This window comes from Mus musculus, chromosome 2 (assembly GCF_000001635.26).
Source record: "Mus musculus strain C57BL/6J chromosome 2, GRCm38.p6 C57BL/6J".
Lineage (NCBI taxonomy): Eukaryota > Metazoa > Chordata > Mammalia > Rodentia > Muridae > Mus > Mus musculus.
The window spans coordinates 33,028,784-33,049,592 of NC_000068.7; the positions used below are offsets into that span (position 1 = coordinate 33,028,784).

The 20,809-nt window shown below is 46.0% G+C and overlaps 1 protein-coding gene across 17 annotated transcripts in view; it reads right to left on the reverse strand.

Annotated features, from left to right (window-relative positions):
* Positions 1 to 20,809, reverse strand: part of Garnl3 (GTPase activating RANGAP domain-like 3) — a 145,635-nt gene that overhangs the window by 42,559 nt on the left and 82,267 nt on the right. For all 17 annotated transcript variants that reach the window (XM_030252276.1, XM_011239223.3, NM_001355201.1 and 14 more), the window contains 6 exons: positions 17,801 to 17,865; positions 16,705 to 16,768; positions 12,660 to 12,686; positions 5,927 to 6,002; positions 5,248 to 5,346; positions 2,287 to 2,390 (listed from right to left, as the gene is read on the reverse strand). In XM_030252276.1, the coding sequence (XP_030108136.1) occupies positions 2,287 to 2,390; positions 5,248 to 5,346; positions 5,927 to 6,002; positions 12,660 to 12,686; positions 16,705 to 16,764 (366 nt within the window). In that variant the 5' untranslated portion in view covers positions 16,765 to 16,768; positions 17,801 to 17,865. The remainder of the gene's footprint in view (positions 1 to 2,286; positions 2,391 to 5,247; positions 5,347 to 5,926; positions 6,003 to 12,659; positions 12,687 to 16,704; positions 16,769 to 17,800; positions 17,866 to 20,809) is intronic.

A 20,809-nucleotide genomic window follows, 5' to 3' on the forward strand; every position in this document is an offset into this window, starting at 1 on the left:
AAGGATCATTGGAGCTAGAGAGATGGCTCAGTGGATAAAAGCACTGACTGCTTTCCCAGTTCAGTTCCTAGCACCCACATGGTGGCTTACAACCATCTGTCACGTCAGTTCAGTGGGTCTGTTGCCTCTTCTGACCTTTGTGGACTCCTTAGTGCACATAGCACACTTACACTCAGGCACACATGAATACACATAAAATTAAATAAATATTGAAAAGATCATGCACATAATTTATTCATGTGTAGCTACTGCTCCATCTGTCGTATGGTGTGGGCAGCACTGGAAACTTCTGGGAGTTGGAGAGAGGATTGTAAGGCATCCCATTGTACATATGTGTGTGCTGTATGTGGGGTGCAGGCACTGATGCTTGAACCCAGCACCTCACACGATACATAAGCGCTCCACCCTCGAACCCCAACCCCAGCATCAGTTTTCTGATGCTGCTGTTGACATGTAAAAGGTCAAAAGCATTGAGGATAGCAGAGAAGATGGTGTGGTCTATCCTCTCCAATGAAGCGGCCTAGCAGTGAGACATAGGTCTTCCCAACCAAACAGAGAAGACATCTTACATACAGCTAGTCTCAGACACATGTGAGAGCCACACATGTTTTAATACACCTGAGCAGAGTCTTCCTAAAACAAGGACAAGTTCAATGCCTTCATGGTCTCCACAGCCTACGAGATTCCCATCAGCCACTTCTTCCAGTCAGACAATAGAACAGCACTTACTGTTTCATCCCTCCTGCATGTTCTCCCTGAGGGCCTCTACCTGCCAGGACTGCAGCATCACCCAGGGGCTGACCCACTGCTTGCTTACCCTTTTACTAGCATCAGAATTCCACATGCTTACTGAAAAGCCTTTCTGGCCCCTTATAACTTTGTATTTCTTTGCTGAACAATTGTCCATTTACATCAGTGACATTTATTCATGGAGATGCCTTCTCTCAATGCATAAAAGGGTGGTAAGAGTCTTATACAAGCTAAGCATAACTCTCCAAATCTCACCTGTCAAAACCTAGTAGCTGGGCCTGGGGAGATGCCTCGGCAGTTACGAGTACCTACTGCTCTTACAGAGGACCTAGGTTTGATTCCCAGCACCCACATGGTGACTCACAACATCCCTCGCTTCAGCTCCAGGGACTCACACTACTTGTTCTTATCTCTGTGTATACATCACATGTATAGATGCAGGCAAACCAAACCAAACCAAACCAAACCAAACCAAACCAAACCAAACCAAACCAAACCAAACCAAACCAAACCCAGCATCCCATATATTTTTTGTATCTAAATTCTAACAGTTTGGATTTTTTTCTCCTGAAAATGGCCAACCTCTGGGTTGGGAAAGGAGAACACTGAGGGAACAACCCAGCATGGCCAGACCATGTAGACAGCCATGGTTACCTTCAACTTCAACCTGAAAACTGCTTCTAATGCCACACAACCATCTGTCTTAGGATTTCTCTTGCTGTGATAAACCGCCACTGACCAAAGTCAACATGGGGAGGAAACGCTTCAATTATCACACTCTGCCATCTAAGGACGTCACAGCAGGAGTTAACACAGAGGCAATTTTGACAAGGCCAAAGGCACACTGAGAGAAGTCACAGGGAGAAGACATGTTAAGTACAGACCAGCCTGCAAGGTGTCTCCTTATGGTTTGAGCAGACCTCTCAGTACTGGAAGCCTGACTGCAAGCGTGGAGTAGCTAAGAGATGGGGGCCTTTAGAGGGGAGCCTGGTGTGAGGTGATAAGGTCTTGGTTGGGGTTAACATGTTTCTCATGGGAGTTCATTCTTGCTCAGTTAGGCCTGTCTGTAACCTAACCTGGGTTTCTCATGCTTCCTCTATGCCTTGTGATTTCTTCTTTGTCTGTACCACATACTAACCACCTTGAGGGTCTCACTAGAGCTCGGAATACCAGTGCTCTTGAAACAACATGACATTGAGCTACATAAACTTCTTTATAACGTTCCCAGGCTCCAGGTATTTTGTTATGACAATGCAGCATAGACGTAGAGTCTTTAAAATCATAGTTACACATGTACACTCACAGGCTCACTACTATCTCTGATCCTGTCTTGAAGATGACAGAGGCAGTACCAATAGGCTTCCTGTTTGTTTGCAGTTCACACAGACATTAAAAAGTGCCTGAATTGGTAGCTGGTAACTGAAGTGGAGCTCACGGTAACACACCTCGTCTCTAATTGTATAAAGCACTGCAGTGCTCATCCACGTTCAGTCACATGATCGTTTGTGTCCTCGGAGAGCCCGATATCACACATACCTGCTGTCTGTTCTCTTTGGAATATGGCAACATGGTGGAAACGTGAAACATGACCTCATGCCCTTGGTACACAGTATAGACTGAGTTGATCCCTGTGGTGTTATCTGTAAAACACAAGAACACAGTCAGTGGGCACAGAGTTTTACACGGGCATGTAGATGAAGGCATGCTCCCAGTACACTCTCAAAGACCTGGTTTATCAGTTGTGGGGAGCAGGAGAGGCTCGCCTGAGGTTAACTCTTTACTTCGAACGAGGCTCCTACTCGTGCTGCAGTCCCTCCCCTTCCCGTGGCCGTGGGGTAAGGGTACAGCTCACACAAGCTGTGGGGCTCAAAAAGTCAAGGTGAGGTTCTGAAGAACTGTACAGTGAGTAAAGGCGCAGGCTCTGGAGGTAGACGAACCAGCCTGAGTCCTCACTGGCTGGGTTACTCCTTTCCACTCCCCAATGCTTTATCATTCTTTTGTAATTTGATTTTTAAAGCTTTGTTACTTAGCGTTTACATGTGTGGTGAGTCTAGGGGTCTATATATAGTATCTGCTTCAATTGCTCTCTACCTTATTTTTTCTTAAAGTTTGGCTGTTTGATTTAAAGCAATATGTTAATTACATATTGTTGTGCAAGTTATTTCAAATCTTGGAGGACTGAACCAAGGACTAATACATTTTAAAAATATTTATTTTTTAAATTTTATGTGTTTGAGTGTTTTGCCTGCATGTATGTCTGTGCATCATGTGTATGCAATGCCCATGGAATCCAAAGGAGGGCATTAGATCACTTAGAACTGGAGTTATAGACAGTTGTGAGCTGCCATGTGGGTGCTGGGACTTGAACCCAGGTCTTCTGGAAGAGCAGCCAATGCTGTTAATCACCGAGCCCTCTCTCTCTCCAGCCCCTTCTATATTTGCTTGTTTATTTATTTATTTATTTGAGCTGAGTCTCTCACTGAACCTGGAGGTCACTGATTTGGCTTGAGTGGCTGTCTAGTAAGCTCCAGGAATCCTCCTGTCTCCATCTCCCCTAGTGCTGGAATTACAAGCATGTACCCCCACACCTGGCCTTTAAAAAGGGGTGCTGGAATTAACCTCCAGTCCTCATGCTTACATGTCAAGCACTTTTCCAGAGGAGCCATCTCCCCAGACCCCATGCTACTTTTGGTAAGTCATCCCATTTTTCTCTTATCCTGTTTTATAATTTGGAAATGGATGCAGGGAAGACTCAGCGAGATAGTCCTTGCAAGGTGCTTAACCTGGCAGAAGACCTGGTGATCAGAGGGCTCAGGAGATGGTACTCAGGACCCCTACAGTGAGCAGAGAGCTGACCATGGTGCTCAGGAACACATCACACACATGAAAAAGCATGTCAGGGGGAAGGTGGTAACCAAGGCCTTTCCACAGCCCTCCTCACACATGGCTGTCATGCTCTGAATCTGTGTGCACCTCTAGGAAGAAAAGCTGTTAGGTAGTCAGGCTGCCTGGACTGAAAGTCTGCCACATTTAGGCTACAAGAGCCTGTGTCACCTGCTTGACTTTCTTTGAGGTTTGACGGAAGATCAAACAAAGCGACTAACACAGAAACCCAAACTGCTGGAAATGCTCCTCAGCTAGAGCCTGAGCTTGCCATCTAGTCTCTTTCATCCACCTCGTTGCTTCCCGGGCTTTCCCTTCCAACCCAGCTCTCTACCAGCTACTTCAGGCCAGAGATCCAGGGACCCTATGAGAATCCTTCTTCCTCCCTATCTCCACTTTCTAATATCATGGAACCCTGTGCCTGAATTCTCAGTGCTGGAATTCATACACTTGTCTCCCTGCCAGCCAGCTGTTCCCTGGCCACGACAGCTGTCCCCTTACCCCCATTTAGACTGTGGGATCTGGTTCTCTAGGGGCTCCTCTGGCCTGTTCCCTCTAGATTATCTTCCCTGCAGATCTGCCCTAAGGGGACCTCAGTGACATGCAAGGGGACTTCAAACTCCCTGCAGGGCCACCTCTTCTCTTCTCTAAGTCTTCAAAAAGTAACAGTTTGAGGCCCTACTTCCTGTTCTCTGACTCCATCCCCCTGTCTACCTCTCTTCTCTAAAGCAGCTAACATCTCACATTGGCACTTGTCATTTCCACAGGGTCAGATTGTATCAGTCGTCCGCATAGTTGAGAACTATAAACTCAGACTGGGAATAGCCACTGCTTGCTTGGCTTGCTTTGTCTCTCATTCGAATTGCAACTTTCTTGGTCCCTTTGCTCCTTCCAGCCAGAAAGCCATTCTCTTAGTTTCTAGCACGCCATGTTCTTTCAGCCTCAGGGACTCCACAGATGCTCCCTGTTTGAAATTCTTTTCTCCAGACTCTCCAACTGTTCCCACTCATCACTCCCAAGTTCCCCCAGAGAAGTCTTCTGTAATCCCCAGAGTCGGCAAAGTGCCCGTGGCACTCTCTGCGCCAACTCAATCCTGTAAGCACTGATTGCCAAGCTATTTCATAACCGTCACTCACGTGACTGGCGCTTGTGCCATCCAGGGGACTATAGGCTCCTTGCAAGGCAGGGGTCATGTTGAGCCTAGCCTGGTTCTGGCATACAGATGGTGCTCATTGGTAAATGCAGCTATGGGACAATGGAGACTTGTGTTGGAAGGCAACTTTCCTGTGTGACTCTCACTGAGGCAAATTGCACTTGTGACTATGTTACCAGGCTCTATAACCTCATGAGATTCCACAACAGATGTAGTCCTTCGTTGATGGAAATGTCATTCATTTGTGTATTGGCTGATCGTGTCTCCTAGTGCTTCCTATGGGTTTCAAGGGCTGATTAGTCTTATAAAGCCAACAAATAGACTCAGTAACCTTGATCGTGTCATCCTGGGATAATCCTCAGGCTCTCCAGTTTCTGGTTCTTTCGTTTCCCTCTCTTGGGTATAAGTAACAGAATTACTTATTTTGACAAGTTACTAATTTTGACAAGGGGAATGCTTACTTTTGGTGTCCAGACCGCCACGGTAGCCTGTCCAGCCCTTTAGAGTAATGGTGTCACCGAGGAGATTTAAAAATTTTTGAAAAGCTTCACTTCCAATTTCTGCAAGAAAAGGCACAGATGTCAATCTCTGGTCCTCATTTTTTAACCATAAAGAAGTCACAGATAATGGTGCTGTTGATGTGCACAGTATCAAAGCATGAGGTCACATCACTTTTTACCCAAGGGCTATAAGGAAGTCTTGTAATTTTCAGGAACCCAAGGGAAGGCAAACAGACAGGTGAACCAGACCTTGGGCATGCAGTATTGAGGAATGAAGGGGCTATTGTTGCTCTGCCCAATGATAGACAGGGTTGTAACATGAAAGACACAAATATAGGAAGATGATACTGTCTTTATAGTAACTCAGCCAGAAGCAGCAAGGGAAGATCTTGCACTCTGTAGAACCAGATTTCCTAAACTTGTGTGTGTTCCCCACACCCCTGGCTATGTTCTCCAGTGCCCACTGCAGGGACTCGTACGCATATGACTGAAGCTGATCAAGAACCACCTTACAAAATTCCGTAAACTGCCTCCTGGTATTGGAGATTCCAGCCCAAGCAGACATTTGGTTTCAGCGGCGGGAAAGGCAGTCAAAGGCAGGGTTGCCCTTGGCGGGGGTACAGAGGGGATGCTTGCTCACCATTGCTGAACATCTCGTCATCTGTGAGCTGCCCATCTTTGGCAAAAAGAACCCCAAATTTGAAATTCACAGAGCCCTTACAACGAGACAGCAAAAGACACACCAGTTAGTTTCATCACTAAAGCACACCTAGTTATAAGCTACAGTGTTTGCCATTAAGGATCACTGTGGTCAGCAGAGTGGACACTTGGGGGATTCTTTCCTCCCATTGGCCCCAGTACTGACCAGTGTTAACAAGAGTCACTCTTTTTTTTTTTTTTTTTTTGTAGGTTACAACATAGCATAGAGACGAGGTGATCCATGCTTGCATCAGCGAATCCATTTGGAATTTCATTACTGATGGGATCAGGAGGATGCTAGGTCCATGCAGGGGCATCGTAGTGCTTCTGAGAAATGGCCACAGGCACCCATGGGCTTGGCACCATGTTCTGATCTATGCAACAGCAACAGTTCCCAGAAGAGCAGGGGAGCTAATTGTAACTGAGAGCCAAACATAACAATCTTAGGCTGACGTCTGGTAGGCTCTTCTAGAAATAGATATGGAAATTGTGGGCAATTTATATGAAAAGCTCACTCCCCCATTCCTGAAGATATTTAATCTGAACAAGTCCAGATGTTCGAATGAGAGACAAAGCAAGCCAAGCAAACAGTGGCTATTCCCAGTCTGAGTTTATAGTTCTCAACTATGCAGACAACTGATACAATCTGACCCTGTGGAAATGACAAGTGCCAATGTGAGATGTTAGCTGCTTTAGAGAAGAGAGGTAGACAGAGGGGTGGAGTCAGGGAGCAGGAAGTAGGGCCTCAAACTGTTACTTTTTGAAGACTTAGTTTCATTTATGTGTTTGTATTACCATAATTCATTATAATGCTGTATTATGTGGTGGTTATAGTCACCACATAAGTACAGGTACCCTTGGAGGCTAGAATTCAGTACTGGATCCCTTGGAACTGGAGTTAAAGGCAGTTATGAGCTACTGGATGTGAGTCAGTCCAAGTCTGGGTTCTTTGAAGAGCAGCACATGCTCTTAATGGCTGAGGCATCACTCCAGCCCTTGAACTCTAGGTTTCTAATGATATTGCCTTTAATCTAGGCAGGCAATTTGTATTTTATTATCTATACTTTGTGTATGTCTGAATTACTTAATAATAAAAGAGTCCATTGTTGGAAGACTATCAATACAAGAAGGCTGTTTGATTCACCACTAAGTGAAGGGTTCTGGATGTTGGCAGTCAAGGTGTCGGGGGTCAGTGGGGCCAGAGGTGAGAGGTCAATGCAAGATGCTGGGATTCAGAGGTGGAATGGCAAAAGTAAGAGTTTGAGAGCCCAGCTTGAGCTGGTGGCTCAGTGATTAAAGTGCTCACCACACATGCCCAAAGAACTGGACTTCACATCCCTAGAACCCACAGACAGGCCTGGTAGGTTTGTGAAGGTGCCTGCCATCCTACTTCAGGAAGGCAGAGAGAAAGGGGACTCCCCAGAACAAGCTGGCTAACAAAAGTGGACGTACCAGGGAGCCTTGCATTTGATTAGGAGATCCCGTCTCAATGAATAAGGTAGAAGATGGATAGTGAAAGAGTCCTGACATCAACCTAAGACATCCGTATATGTGTGTACGTGAACCCACACATGCACACACAGCATATGCACACACTTAGGAAAAGAGGAATCTGAAAACCCAGGTCTGAGGTTTGTGCTTCTGAACTCTCCTCTGTCCCCAGTACACCTGGGAGACAGATGCATGCTGTTCTGTAACAGTGGCTTTCTAGATAGACACATACATAGGGAGGGCATTTCCACCTGACCGTATACCTGGAATGCTTCCTAGTTCTTGGGGGTGATGCTCTTCCCTGCTGGGCAAGCCTCAGCCCCATCAGCAACTTCCAGAGAGGACACCTCTCAATGCAGCCCTCCACCACAGCACTGCTCACTCTTTACACCCCCGTCCCCACTGGAATTCTGATCTTGAACATGTACATGTATCTCTTTCCCATTAAGATCACACATACTGGGCTGGTGAGATGGCTCAGTGGGTAAGAGCACCCGACTGCTCTTCCGAAGGTCCAGAGTTCAAATCCCAGCAACCACATGGTGGCTCACAACCATCTGTAAGGAGATCTGACGCCCTCTTCTGGTGTGTCTGAAGACAGCTACAGTGTACTTACATGTAATAAATAAATAAATCTTTAAAAAAAAAAAAGATCACACATACTTTACTACTGAATCTGTAGAGCAGAACAAAAGGCTGGGGACAGTGGGGAAGACGAGTAAGTGTGACTCATGGCTGTGCATAAGCAGCAAGTAAAACAGCAAAGCTGGACGGAGACACTTGCATTTTATCAGTGGGCCAGTTTCCAACAGGATTTTTTTTGGTAAACTTTTAAAGGTTTATTTTTATTATTTTAAATTGTGTGTGTGTGTGTCAGCATGTGCACATGAGCACAGGTGTGCCTGTGGGGTTAGAGGTGTTGGATCCCCTGAAGCTGGAGTTACAGGAGGTTATGTGAGCTGCTGGGAACATAACTCAGGTCTTGTGAGGACAGCATATTTGCTCTTAACCCCGAGCCATCTCTCAGCCCCAATCTCTGTGGTTCTGTCAGGAGTTCGACCTCTTTTGAGTTTCCATGACCTTCATGTTTCTTCTTCTGTTTTTGGAGTGATGACAGCAGCCACACATCTCTAAGATGTTGGCATCTCTTCTGTTCTAAACCCTCACAAAAAGCAGCTAACAATGTGTCTAGCAGACAGCCCTTCTGGAGTAGTCATAGGAAGACTGAAGCAGTGAAGCAGTGGCCCTCTATACTTGGTGTCCAGGTTGACAGCATTGGTAGCCCTGGAGGGGTTGCTAGGAGATGGCTGGCTCCCAGCCCAGTGTTCCACGCTCAGTAGGTCTTGCATCTGGCTTGGAAGTTTGCATCAAAAAGATTTCCCTGAGATGTCCTTGCTGCTGGTCCAAGAAACAGACTCTAAGAACCAGTGAAGAAAAGGAACTAACTGGGAGGCTTCCAAGAAGCCTGGCATTGGGTCCAACTGAGCCAATAGACAGTAAGCAGAGGACAGAAGGATTAGGTATGCTAGCAGCTCATTAGGACCAGAAAGGACCCACAGGCCACAGACAGAGAAGTCCAGGAACAAGAGATTTGGCCAAGGCTGGTCATAAGCAAACAGCAGGCAGACCTGGGATCAAGGTCTTTTGGCTTTTGACTCTTCCCAATAGCATAGTATTCACAAGACAGGTCTGCACTGAGCAAAGCTGAGAGTGCAGACAGAGATGTCAGTGGCTAAAACTTTAAGAAACTTCATGGGGATGATATTCTGAGCCTGGCAGCATGCTACCAGCATCCTGGCTGAGGCCTTGGAGGGGATGGAGTTGTGAAACACGTTATCAGGCCAGGATGAAGCACTACAAAGTCATTGGGCAAAGTGGATGCAGGATGGGATTATCTAGGTATCCTGGAATGAGAAGATTTTCATCCTTCAAGGTCACTGATAGGGAGAAGAGCATGATTCCAGGTTGCCATGATGAACCTGGTCTGCATCTCCTTTTTCTGCTGTCCAGCTATTATTAATACTTCCCAAAGAGCCCCAGTTTAAATGAGAAATTATATAGAATCTTCTGCTTCAGGTGGACATTCCAGGAAAGTTGTCTTGGGGCTCTGTGGTGGTTTAATATGCTTGGTCCAGGGAGCGGCACTATTAGGAGGTGTGACCTTGTTGGAGGAAGTGTGTCCACTGTAGGAGTGGCTTTGAGACCTTCCTCCTAGCTGCCTGAGGATCCAGTTTTCTCCTGGTTGCAGCTGGATAAAGGTATATAACTCTCAGCTCCTTCTCCAGCACCATGTCTGCCCGCACACTGCCATGCTTCCTGCCATGATGATAATGGACTGAACCTTTGACACTGTAAGTCAGTTCCAATTAAATGTCCCAATATGAGTTGCCTTGGTCATGGTGTCTCTTCATAGCAATGGAAACCCTAACTAAGACAGGATTTACTGAAGTTACCTGCTGTCTAAGGCTTCTCAGATGATGCCCTTGATGAGCAGAAAATATCCATCTGTTTTCAGAAGCTGTCTCATAGCTTAGGAGAGGTAGTTTGATCTGGGACTACTTGATCCTAACAGATGACTCTGAGTTGTTATCTTCTGGCACTGAGAACTGAACCCAGGGCTCCATCATGCATGCTAGACAAATGCTCTTCCACTGAGCTCCAACCCACAATGGACCACTTTGGAATAAGTCACTAAACACATCAGCTTTTCATGAGCATTGGATCTGGAGGGATGTAGGGAGTTTTCTAGGTCCCAAGTTCAGTCTGTGCCACTGGAGAAAGCTGCCTTTTGGAGAGTTAAGGTACTGATTCCCTCAGGACACAGTCCTGCTCAGACAAACAAACAGGCTACATTTGTCATTTCTATTTGTTTAGGTGTTAAAATATTTCTAAATTTAAAAAATCTATTTATTTTTATTTTATATGTATATTTGTTTGCCTGCATGTCTGTGTGTTTGGTGCCTGTGGAGATCTGAAGAGGGCATTGAAGTCCCTGGAACTAGATTTATAGATGGTTGTAAGTCACTGTGTGGAGGCTAGAAACTGTGGACTCAAGTCTTCTGTAGTAAGAGCAGCCAGTGCCCTTAACTGGTGACCCACCTCTCCAGTCCCTAGTTCTAATCCCCACTCCCTTTCTCCTTCTTGCTCCAGCCTGCCTGCTCCAGCCCTCTGCTCACTCCAGCATCCCCACTGGCTCCGGTCCATAGGTTGTTTGTTTGTTTGTTTGGAATTACGGATGGTTGTGAGCCACCGTGTGGTTGCTGGGATTTGAACTCATGATCTCCGGAAGAACAGTCAGTGCTCTTAACCACCGAGCCATATCACTAGCCCCTCTAGTTCTAATTTTATCTATGGTATTAATATTCCAAATTATATTCCTTCTATGAAAAGTGAAATCTGAGCAGAAAGTCCCAATGAATCCAGAAGAATCATTGGAACCGAGGAAGGATTGCCTTATTTAAAACACCATGGCTAGTTCCTTGATACTGTTGCTTGGGCAGTGTTCTAGCTAGTATTATGTCAACTTGACACAGCCAGAGCCACCTGAAAGGAGGGACCCTTTGACAAAGTACATCCACAAGATGTGGCTATAAGTCATTTTCTTAGTGATTGTGGGAGAGGGCCCATCTCACTGTGAGTGGGGCCATCCCTGGGCTGGTGCTCCTGGGTTCTATAAGAAAGCAGGCTGAGCAAGCCATGATGAGCAAGCCAGTAATAAACAGCACCCTTCCATGGCTTCTGCACCAGCTCCTGCCTCTAGGTTCCTGCCCTGAGTTCCTGTCCTGACTCACTTCAGTGATAAACAGTGATGTGCAAGCATGAGCCAAATAAACCCTTTCCTTCCCAACTTTTTTTTTTTTTTTCTGAGACAGGGTTTCTCTGTGTAGCCTTGGCTGTCCTGAAACTCACTTTGTAGACCAGGCTGGCCTCGAACTCAGAAATTTGCCTGCCTCTGCCTCCCCGAGTGCTGGGATTAAAGGCGTGCGTCACCACGCCCGGCTCCTTCCCAACTCTTGGTCATTAAGTCTATCACTAAGACAGAGAGCCTTCTGTATTTATAGGGTTCTGCCTATTCACAGTTCACTGCTCCCCGGTGTGTACTACAGCACAGGACACTAGATCTCCTGTGGGGACAACAGTCTGCGCAATCGTGAACACATAAAGCATGGGCATCACATTACCAACTTCACGTCACTAAGTAGCTAATCTTTCAGGAGCATCACCACTGTTCCTTCCTAGGCTTTCTTGGTCTTGCCGTTCATCACAACTCATAGTTTATCACTAGGATGGACTGGAGTCAAGGTCAATGTTCCCAACTGATTCTAGCTGTGGGGTTAAATGGGAATGCTTGGGCCACTCATCTCTCAGAAAGCTCTCATGAATGATGACCTCTGCTCACCCCTTCCCAAGTTATCAGCAAGGGACATTTGCCTCTTCAAGCAAACAGCCCTTTAGTAAAAAAAAAAAAAAAATTGAGAAAGAGAGATTTGACCTGTACAGCGTAGGCTAGATATGAAGTGGGAGCTGCCACCACGCTCAAGTGCTCATAACAGATGCACTGAGACACATTTGAATTTAGGACATTTTATAAAGATATGTCAACTAGGGAGGTGATGGATTAGACTTGGGTGTCAGGGAAATGGAGGAGTTAGGATTTTACTAAGTTTGACCCAAGCAACTAGATAAATGATACTTCCATTTCTGTTATGGGTAATATGAACAAACCATCATTTCCCTATGCATTATCAGGTGATAACATGCTCTCTCTCTCTCTCTCTCTCTCTCTCTCTCTCTCTCTCTCTCTCTCACACACACACACACACACACACACACATAGCCATGTGGACACACCCACTCACACCCACTTAAAATGGGGTTAACAGAATGAAGCCTGCAGACATCTTCGGCATCTGGGATAGTAAGAGTGTGTGGCTAATGCACAGATATCCTACTTGAATGGCAATGAGCCTCTTTACAATATATTCACAGATGTATGCAGATTTAAGTATATTTGTCTATTTATAAATAGCTGTATGGAAAGTTGTGCAGGAGACCTTGGAAAGCCCCTTTAGTCAAGCCTCTTTGTGGGAACAAGCTCCCACTGCAAATGCACACCAGTCTGACTCGGGAAGGAGGCTGTGCCACAGTGAGCCACATATACGTTCAGTTCATAAACCACTTACCTCCTGCTCTTCCAGAACCAGCAAGTCCTGTCAAGCAAAGATTCAGAAGTTATGTTTATATGTCATGGTAATTAGTGGAGTTTGGTTTTCTGTGAAAGCCAACTGTTACATAGTCACACAATTAGATGTTATGACGTTTTGGACATAATAGAAGTTGGTTACGGGATCTCTCTTTAAGGGAAACAAAAACAAAAGTAAACAGCAGAAGACAAAACTCTGGCTGGCCCACACATCCCTCAGGGAGCTCTCTGACAGGCAGTAGGGCTCATCCCTCCCTAAACCAAGCACACTTCCTGCTTCAACACAATAACCCTTTAGTAAGGAGATAAGATTGAGAAACAGAGCTCAACATGGGTGCCAAAGGCTGATAGCCAGGGTCAAGATGTCAGTTTACACACAGCCCATTACTTGCCCAATACTAAGACAGCTGCCTGAAGAGACCCACTCCTGACCTGAGGTCAGCATGAGACAGTGAGGAGCCTAACTGAGCCTGGCTTTGAGTCCTTGCTCGGCTACCTACAACTGTGTGGGTTCAAAGTATTTGATCTGTGTCTATCCCTTATTCCTTACTCAAGGATAATCACTATTTTGCCCCGTGCAGGTCACTATGGAAAATGACAGTGTGAGCGTGGGGACTGCCTTTCATACGACCTTGGACAGTCCCTTCTCATGCCCAGTTACTTCACAGAAAACTTCTGAAGAAGCTGGGAAGCACATACCAAAGGCTCTGATAGGGGTCACTGGGTGAGTGCATGTGGGAAGGCAGATCTTGGAAAACCATGGCTGCCAATGAGAACAGAGAAGAAGAGGCCCAAAAGAGGAGTGGATGAGGCTAAGGGACCCTCATCCTCTGTGTCAACTGGGGAGCTGACAATTCCTAAAGAAGTATGCAAGTCACACAAAATCCTTCATTTTTTTGTAGTATAAGAGATCTTTTTATCAAAAGATGGCCTAGTCGGCCATCACTGGAAAAAGAGGCCCATTGGACACGCAAACTTTATATGCCCCAGTACAGGGGAATGCCAGGGCCAAAAAGGGGGAGTGGGTGGGTAGGGGAGTGGGGGTGGGTGGGTATGGGGGACTTTTGGTATAGCATTGGAAATGTAAATGAGCTAAATACCTAATAAAAAATGGAAAAAAAAATAACATCTACAATAAACACATATTCCTTTGTGAAAAAAAAAAAAAAAGAGATCTTTTGTTCAGAATTCAGCCATCTGAATCCCAGGGAAAAAACAAGCCTGCTCTGTGTCTTATACTTTGGGACACACTTCATATTTGCATGTCATTACACACTTCACTGCAATATTCTCTCTTCCATAATTTCCTTTGATCACAACCACCCGGCCATGCAAGCCCATTACTCCAGAATTGCAGGTAAGGAATTGGAGATTCAGCAGGGCCTGGGTTAAGGTCACCTGGCCTCGTTCCTCTGAGACCTGTAAGGGCACAGTCACGGTGAGTAAAACATGAGGGACGTCCCGACTACCTTTAGTCCAGCAAGTCTCAGAACTGGGGCATTTTGCTACAGCCCCTGGCCTGGTGACAGGGCTTTCCTTGGCAGCCAGGCTGTGGGAGCAGCCTTGCAACAAGAGTCCCCAGGGTCTCAACATTCAGCCCTGGAGGCAGGAGGGACGCCACAGGCTGCCAGGCCACACTTCCTTTTGCAGGAATCCTTGCTTTGGATTCTATCTGCTTAGAAGAGGGTGCTCCTGCCAGGCATTGTGGTCTACCAATGCCCCACTAGACAGCACCCAAAAATTAAAAAACAAAACAAAACTCTTATTTCTGGATTTGTGGGTACCAACCAGGTCTCTTCTTATTGTTTTCCAGTTTGAATTTCAACCTGGAAGGTCTATTTTATGTCAGTAATGGTGTTTCTTAATATAGTCTTATTGATGATTTTTCTTTGTGTCTGTTTATACATGTTTGTGTACATACTTGAGTTCATATGTAGACACGTGTGTGCTGCAGATCCTATGTGATATAAGAATATAAGCTGTGGTGTTTGTTCTCATGTTCCACATTGTCTGAGACTGTGTGTCTTATTTTTTTCCACTGTGACAGGCTAGCTGCCCTGCAGGCCCTGAATATTTTCCGGTCTCTGCCCTTCATCTTGCTGCAGGAGTGCTGGGACGATGGATGCCAGCTACTGCTTTAAGTGGGCTCTGGGGATCTGAAGTCAGTCTTCAAACTTGTGCCAGCTCCTGGTATTGTTTTTTTTTTTTTTTAATGGAATTTTGATTTTGATCATTAGTTTGTTGCTAATATTAAGTTTAAGAAAAGCAAAATATTAGATTTAAGAGTGCATGATTTTCCAGGCAGTGATAGGGCACACCTTTAATCTTAGCACTCAAGAAGCAGAGGCTGGTGGATCTCTGAGTTCCAGGCCAGCCTGATATACAGAGTGAGTTCCAGGACAGCCAGGGCTACACAGAGAAACCCTGTTTCAAAAAAACAAAAACAAAACCAACCAAAGAAAAACGAGTGCATAATTTCACATGTACTTAAAAAGCCAAGAAATGCTTTAAACATTGAGATTTCGTCCTGTAGATTTTTATATAATCCATGGTCATCAGGAAAGTTAGCTACAACTATCTAGACCTACAACTATCTAGGTGGTGGCGAGGGTCAGGAAGGTGGCACACACATACCCGCTTCTCCCACTTATTCAAAGCCAACTTAATCACACACATTGCTTCTGGAAGGATTTGGGTCAAGAAAAATGCCACTGCATTCTAGCAAAGAGAGGCAGAAGGACAGCAGCTTCCTGCTCACACTGAGACCAGTCCAGCTTCTGCTCACCCTATGAGTCCTGTGACTGACAGGGTTTCTAACAATAATGTGTTAGAAGCTGGGTGACAACTCTGATAGTGTGACTGTTGTGAGAGAAAGGCACCCCTGGGCAGCAACTCCAGGACTCTGGGGCGGGGCCTTTAGAGGGGGCTAGTCGTGATGATCAGAGGGAATGAACTAAGAATCTGTTCTCATAGCCTAATGCTGCTCATCCTCCAGAGGCTAAGAAGGAAGGACATGAGCTTGAGGCCACCCTGAGTTAGGAAGTGAGTTCTAGGCTAACACAGGCCATATGGTCCTGTATTTAAACAATCCAACTTGTATTCTGAAGTACTAAAGGCACGTTGCTGCTGATATATTTATTATTCTAATTTGTTTTAAGGCCGCCATAGTCACTTTAAGTGCAGCACAGCTTAATTTGCTTAGTTAAATCTAACAGATTAAATTTTGCCTGACTTTATTCTAGCAGGGTACAAATACTATTTGTGTTTTGTTTTGCTTTGTTTTATTTGGTGTGTGTGTGTGTGTACATGTGAGTGTGTGTAACACACACACACACACACACACACACACACACACACACACACACACACACACACACACAGGTGCCTTGCAGAACAGAGAGCAATTAGAAGACATCTTACAGGAGACAGCTCTCCCCTTCTACCATGCCAGTTCCCATCGTTGAACAAACTATTTTACAAATTAAATGAAAGCAAAGGCATGAGAATATTCAATTCTATATGTTTGGGTTGAGCTAAGTCGAAAGGCAATGAATGGCCTCAGTTTGAAAGCTCACCTTGAAGGCATACAGAAAAACACTACCCGTTCTGATCAGTCCTCCACAGCTCACGTGAGTTATTTCCCCACAAACGGACTCATTTCCCTCACTCAGCACAGGCCCCATTGCCTCCTGGACACAACTCCAGGCTGCCTCTCTAGCTTCTTCCATGCCATCTAGCTCTGATGCAGGCCACCTCCTCGAGGCTTAGCTTTGCTCTGGTGACTAGCATCCTAGTGAGGATGGCTGCAGTTTTAAGTTTTCAGAGCTAAATTTATTATATATATATATACACACATACATATGTGTGTATATGTATGTAAAACATATATATACCTGATAACCTGCCCCCAATTATGACAGCACACCTCCTTCTCCCTGGGCAGACTACCCTGCCCTACTGTCCTGGCAAGGTGAGATCAAGTCTATGCAAGTTCTGAAGTCATGGAGCCCCACAGCTTCCTTTACCTTTTGTATCTCGGGATGAAAAATTTCCCTAGGTCCTTTCTCAAACTTGTCCAGGTTCATGGCACTGAAACAGAGCAGACAGAGTGAGCCAGTGAGGCAGGGACTGAAGCAATAGGGAGTAAGGCATAGTTCTCTGGATAGACGATCTTATCTAAAGAAATCATGGTAGATTCTCTGAGGGGCCTGACACACTGGAAACAGATCAGCGAGTGAGTGGAGAATGAGAGAATCCACGAACTTCACCAATTGCCATGTGTAACTGTCCCCTCAGGGCACTCATCAGTTAGAGGTAGCCATCAGGGACTCCTCGCTGTTCTCCCAGATTCCTGTTGACTTACTTATTGTCCATCATTGGCAATTTCATAAGGTCTATGATACCCTTTACCTCCAAACCCAGAGCCATAGAGACCTAGGTCTAAATCTCGTAGTTTCCTAGCTCTGCAGAACCCCTCCTGCTCCCTGAGGCCCTGACTCCTCATAGGTGAATGGAGACAACTGTAGATCGACATTGTGCAGCTGAGTTAGAGTCACTGAGGAAATGCTGGCAATGCTGTAGTGTCTGACAAAGAAGCTACTGTTGCTAGGATGTCATATCTTATCTGGGGACAGAGTGACAGGCTCCATCTGGGTGGAGATGAGAGGGAGGTAGGAAGCTAGGGGCAGCAGCCAGATGTGGCAATCCTTTCACTTGCTGTTCAGTGAAGAATAAAGCATATCCCCCAGGGAGCCGTTGCTGACATCTGGGTTTCTATTGCAAAGTATAAAAATAAAATGAAAACCATTTCTTGATTTTTTTCCCCCCTAAACCCAAAGTATCCAAGTGAACACAAGGAAAAAATAGCAGTGGGTAAAGAATGCAGCCTAGAGAGATGCTCAGGAGCCATGACCAGACAGATGTACAAGATGTTGGCTGTGGGGTCCCTCTTTGAACCTCCATCTTATCACCTGTAACAATGACTGTCCTGCCATCTGGGGCTACCTTGAAGACTCTAGAAGGGAATGCCTGGCATGTCAATCAAGGGAAAGCACTGGATCCTAGGACAGGCACTCCATACAGACTTCCAAATTGCATGGGCCTCTGTCCATGAATACTCACCTTAAGATGGACTTCACAGACAGCGTTTTTGTGGGACTGTAGGGGAGACATATTTTTTGCGTACCCTGGAAGAATCAAAGTACCAATGAGTGATGAGTCCAGCCCCCTTCACCTCTGAAGAGCCTCACCTGCTCACTGTAGTAAGACCATGCCTGTGGGCTCGCATTCTTCTTTGAGGGTGGGTGTCTAAACAAACATTCTACATGGGGAAAAAAATCCTGCTCTGGCTGACCACACCCCTTGCTCTGATTACACATTTTTGGTTCTGGGCAGAACTCTTCAACATATCAGGCCTCAGCATCTTAGTACCATGGTGGACAGCTAAACCATCTGCTACAGTTTGGATACAAAACACACAACTGCCCATGTGTTGAAGACTGTGTCACCTAGTCTGTGACACTATTAGAAGGTGCTAGAAGCTTAAGAGCTGGATCTAGTGGGAAGTCTGGGGTCACTGGGGTGATGTGCTCTCAAATGGGGAAGTAGAACCCTGCTCTCTTGGTTCCCAGCTGTCATGAGGTGAACAGCGTCCTTCAGCTCCATGGATCCTGCTGTGAAGAGCATGGACAGCTGGCCGAGGCTTCAGAGCCTCCATAGCTGTGAGCCAACACAGACCTTTCCTCTTTTCATGTCTGTCATCATCTCGGCTTAACAGTAACCCACGAAACACACCATCCAAATTTGCCGAAAGGGGATTTGTTTGGTCTCTGAGCTAAAAATTAGTTATGGGTCAAAGATTTAAACAAAACAAAACAAAGTCTCCATTTGTTCAATGAGACTCAAGTACCATGTCACCAGGTCAAAGACCTTCAACTAGAAATCACCCAAATCTTCCAGCAAGGTTTTGATAACGTGTTCATTGCAGGCTTATTTAAAGTCATTTCTTCATTTAGTGAGAACTTACTGTGACTAACTCATAGGAAGGGCTGCACCCAGACCAGATAAGCTTCTCTTCCCAGCACTTACACAGGCGGCCCACAGAGAGCAGATGAGGTCATCAAACAGAACCCACTGAACGGCTTCTTTGTAATTCTGGCAAATCATAAAACTGGCATCACTAACAACCAGGGGAGGGTTAGGATGTCTTTGCAGGAAATGAAGAAGTAAATACTTGTCCTGTGTGTGTGGGACACTTCTACCAGCTTTTCTGTTCAAGCCAGGATCAAGGGCCTGGGGGTAGAGTTCCTTTGCCTTTTCCAGCCTGTGATCTCTGTGAGTAAAGAAACCAATGTACAAGAGACCTGACTCTCTGGTCTTGCCACTGGCCATGAACAATTAGCCCCATACAGGGCCTCAGTCCTCTTCCTGGGTTCTTCACTGGACTAAACTTGCCTTTTTGGTACAGATTGGAAACACTGTCAAACTCAAAACCATGATGATAGTAGCTCTCTTTTTAAACTTGCCAGGTCCCACTACTGGGAGCTGAGCTCTTCCTGTGGCATGTTTAGCTACACAGGAGGCTAACCTGCTCAAGGTGGCCTCAGCTCTGTGCTCCCTCAGCTCTGAGCCTCCCTCAGCTCTGTGCTCCCTCAGGTCTGTGCTCCCTCTGCTCTGTGGCCCCCTCAGCTCTGTGCTCCCTCAGCTCTGTGCTCCCTCAGCTCTGTGCTCCCTCAGGTCTGTGCTCCCTCAGGTCTGTGCTCCCTCAGCTCTGTGCTCCCTCAGCTCTGTGTTCCCTCAGCTCTGTGCCTCTGCTTAGCCTCCTCCTTACCACCTTCTCTTCTCATCAAACATACCAGAGGCAACTCTAAAGGCAAGCCCAGAACAGCTTGTGGTAGGTGACAGTGACACCTTCATTAATAACTATGACAGGAGCCCAGGACTTGCAAGGTCTGGATTCGTGGTTTTCTTCACTACACCCTGGCAAAGCCCTCCCTTCCCATTTCCTGTCTTCAGCTTTTGAGAGTCAATACTCAAATAAAAGCACTCTACTTTCTGGTGGAGACATCACATGCCATACACAGAAGCCTGTGTCAGTCCACAGCAGGCAACCAGAGGTGAGCACTGTGCAGATTCAGAAGGGCGAGCTGGACATCACCTGGTTCGTGTAGTAATGCACATGTGTATACATGCAGCTTGCCTGCATGTGAACATGTGAGTGCACGTGCCTTCCAACACCTGTGTGTGCTTCTAGAGACCCCCAGAAGTGTGCTATGACAGACTGAGCAGACAGACTTTGATCCTCCTCTGTCCACCTGCTGTATTGTCTGGATGGAGTTTCTACAGTGAGTTTGAGTTGCTTCTATATACAAACCATCACCACGTGTTTAGATGGGACCCAGCTCAGTGCTGGGCATGCAGGCCAGTGGCAGAGTGCTTGCTTAGTATGTGCTTGACCCTGGTTCCATTCCCAACACCTAAAAACCCAAGCATAGATACACAGAAAGGACTGTTTACAGTAGGGTTATATGGTCTGCTGTTCTAACTGCATTTAACCCAAGACAGCATGAACCTGTGTGCACTGGGCTGGGCAGAGACTTGTAATTGTACTTCCTCCAACCCCCAGTGCTCACTTCCAGTTCCTGGAATTTTGTAACTGGCTTCTGTCAACATTTCGACCTTATTTTTCTCACCTCCCTTCATTATACCCATTTGTAGCTAGGAGCAAACACTTATCTTGCTGCTGGCCCACAAGTTTAGAACCCAGAGGAGGCTTTAGATGAAGGTATGGGCACTTGTCAGTGAAGGGACTAATATTCTTGATGGCCAGCCCTGGGCTGCTTTCACAGTGGTCTGGGGGCTTGAATCTCACCCTAATACTTCTTTAATAGTGGCCAAGAGTAGCCCCATAAAATATTATTTATTGTCTGTTAGTCCTTCTTCCTTTTGCCTGGAATACTTCCCATCTCCCCTTCTCCTTTGCCAGTGCCTACAGCCTTCATCCTCTGGATCCCCATGTGCAAGCTCTCCCTGACCTCATTTTCAGGGTTCTTAGCACCTTCATCAGCTTTGTTCCCTACAAGGTGGTGACCACAGTTGATATTAAAGTAGATAACTGCTTCAGAAATGGAA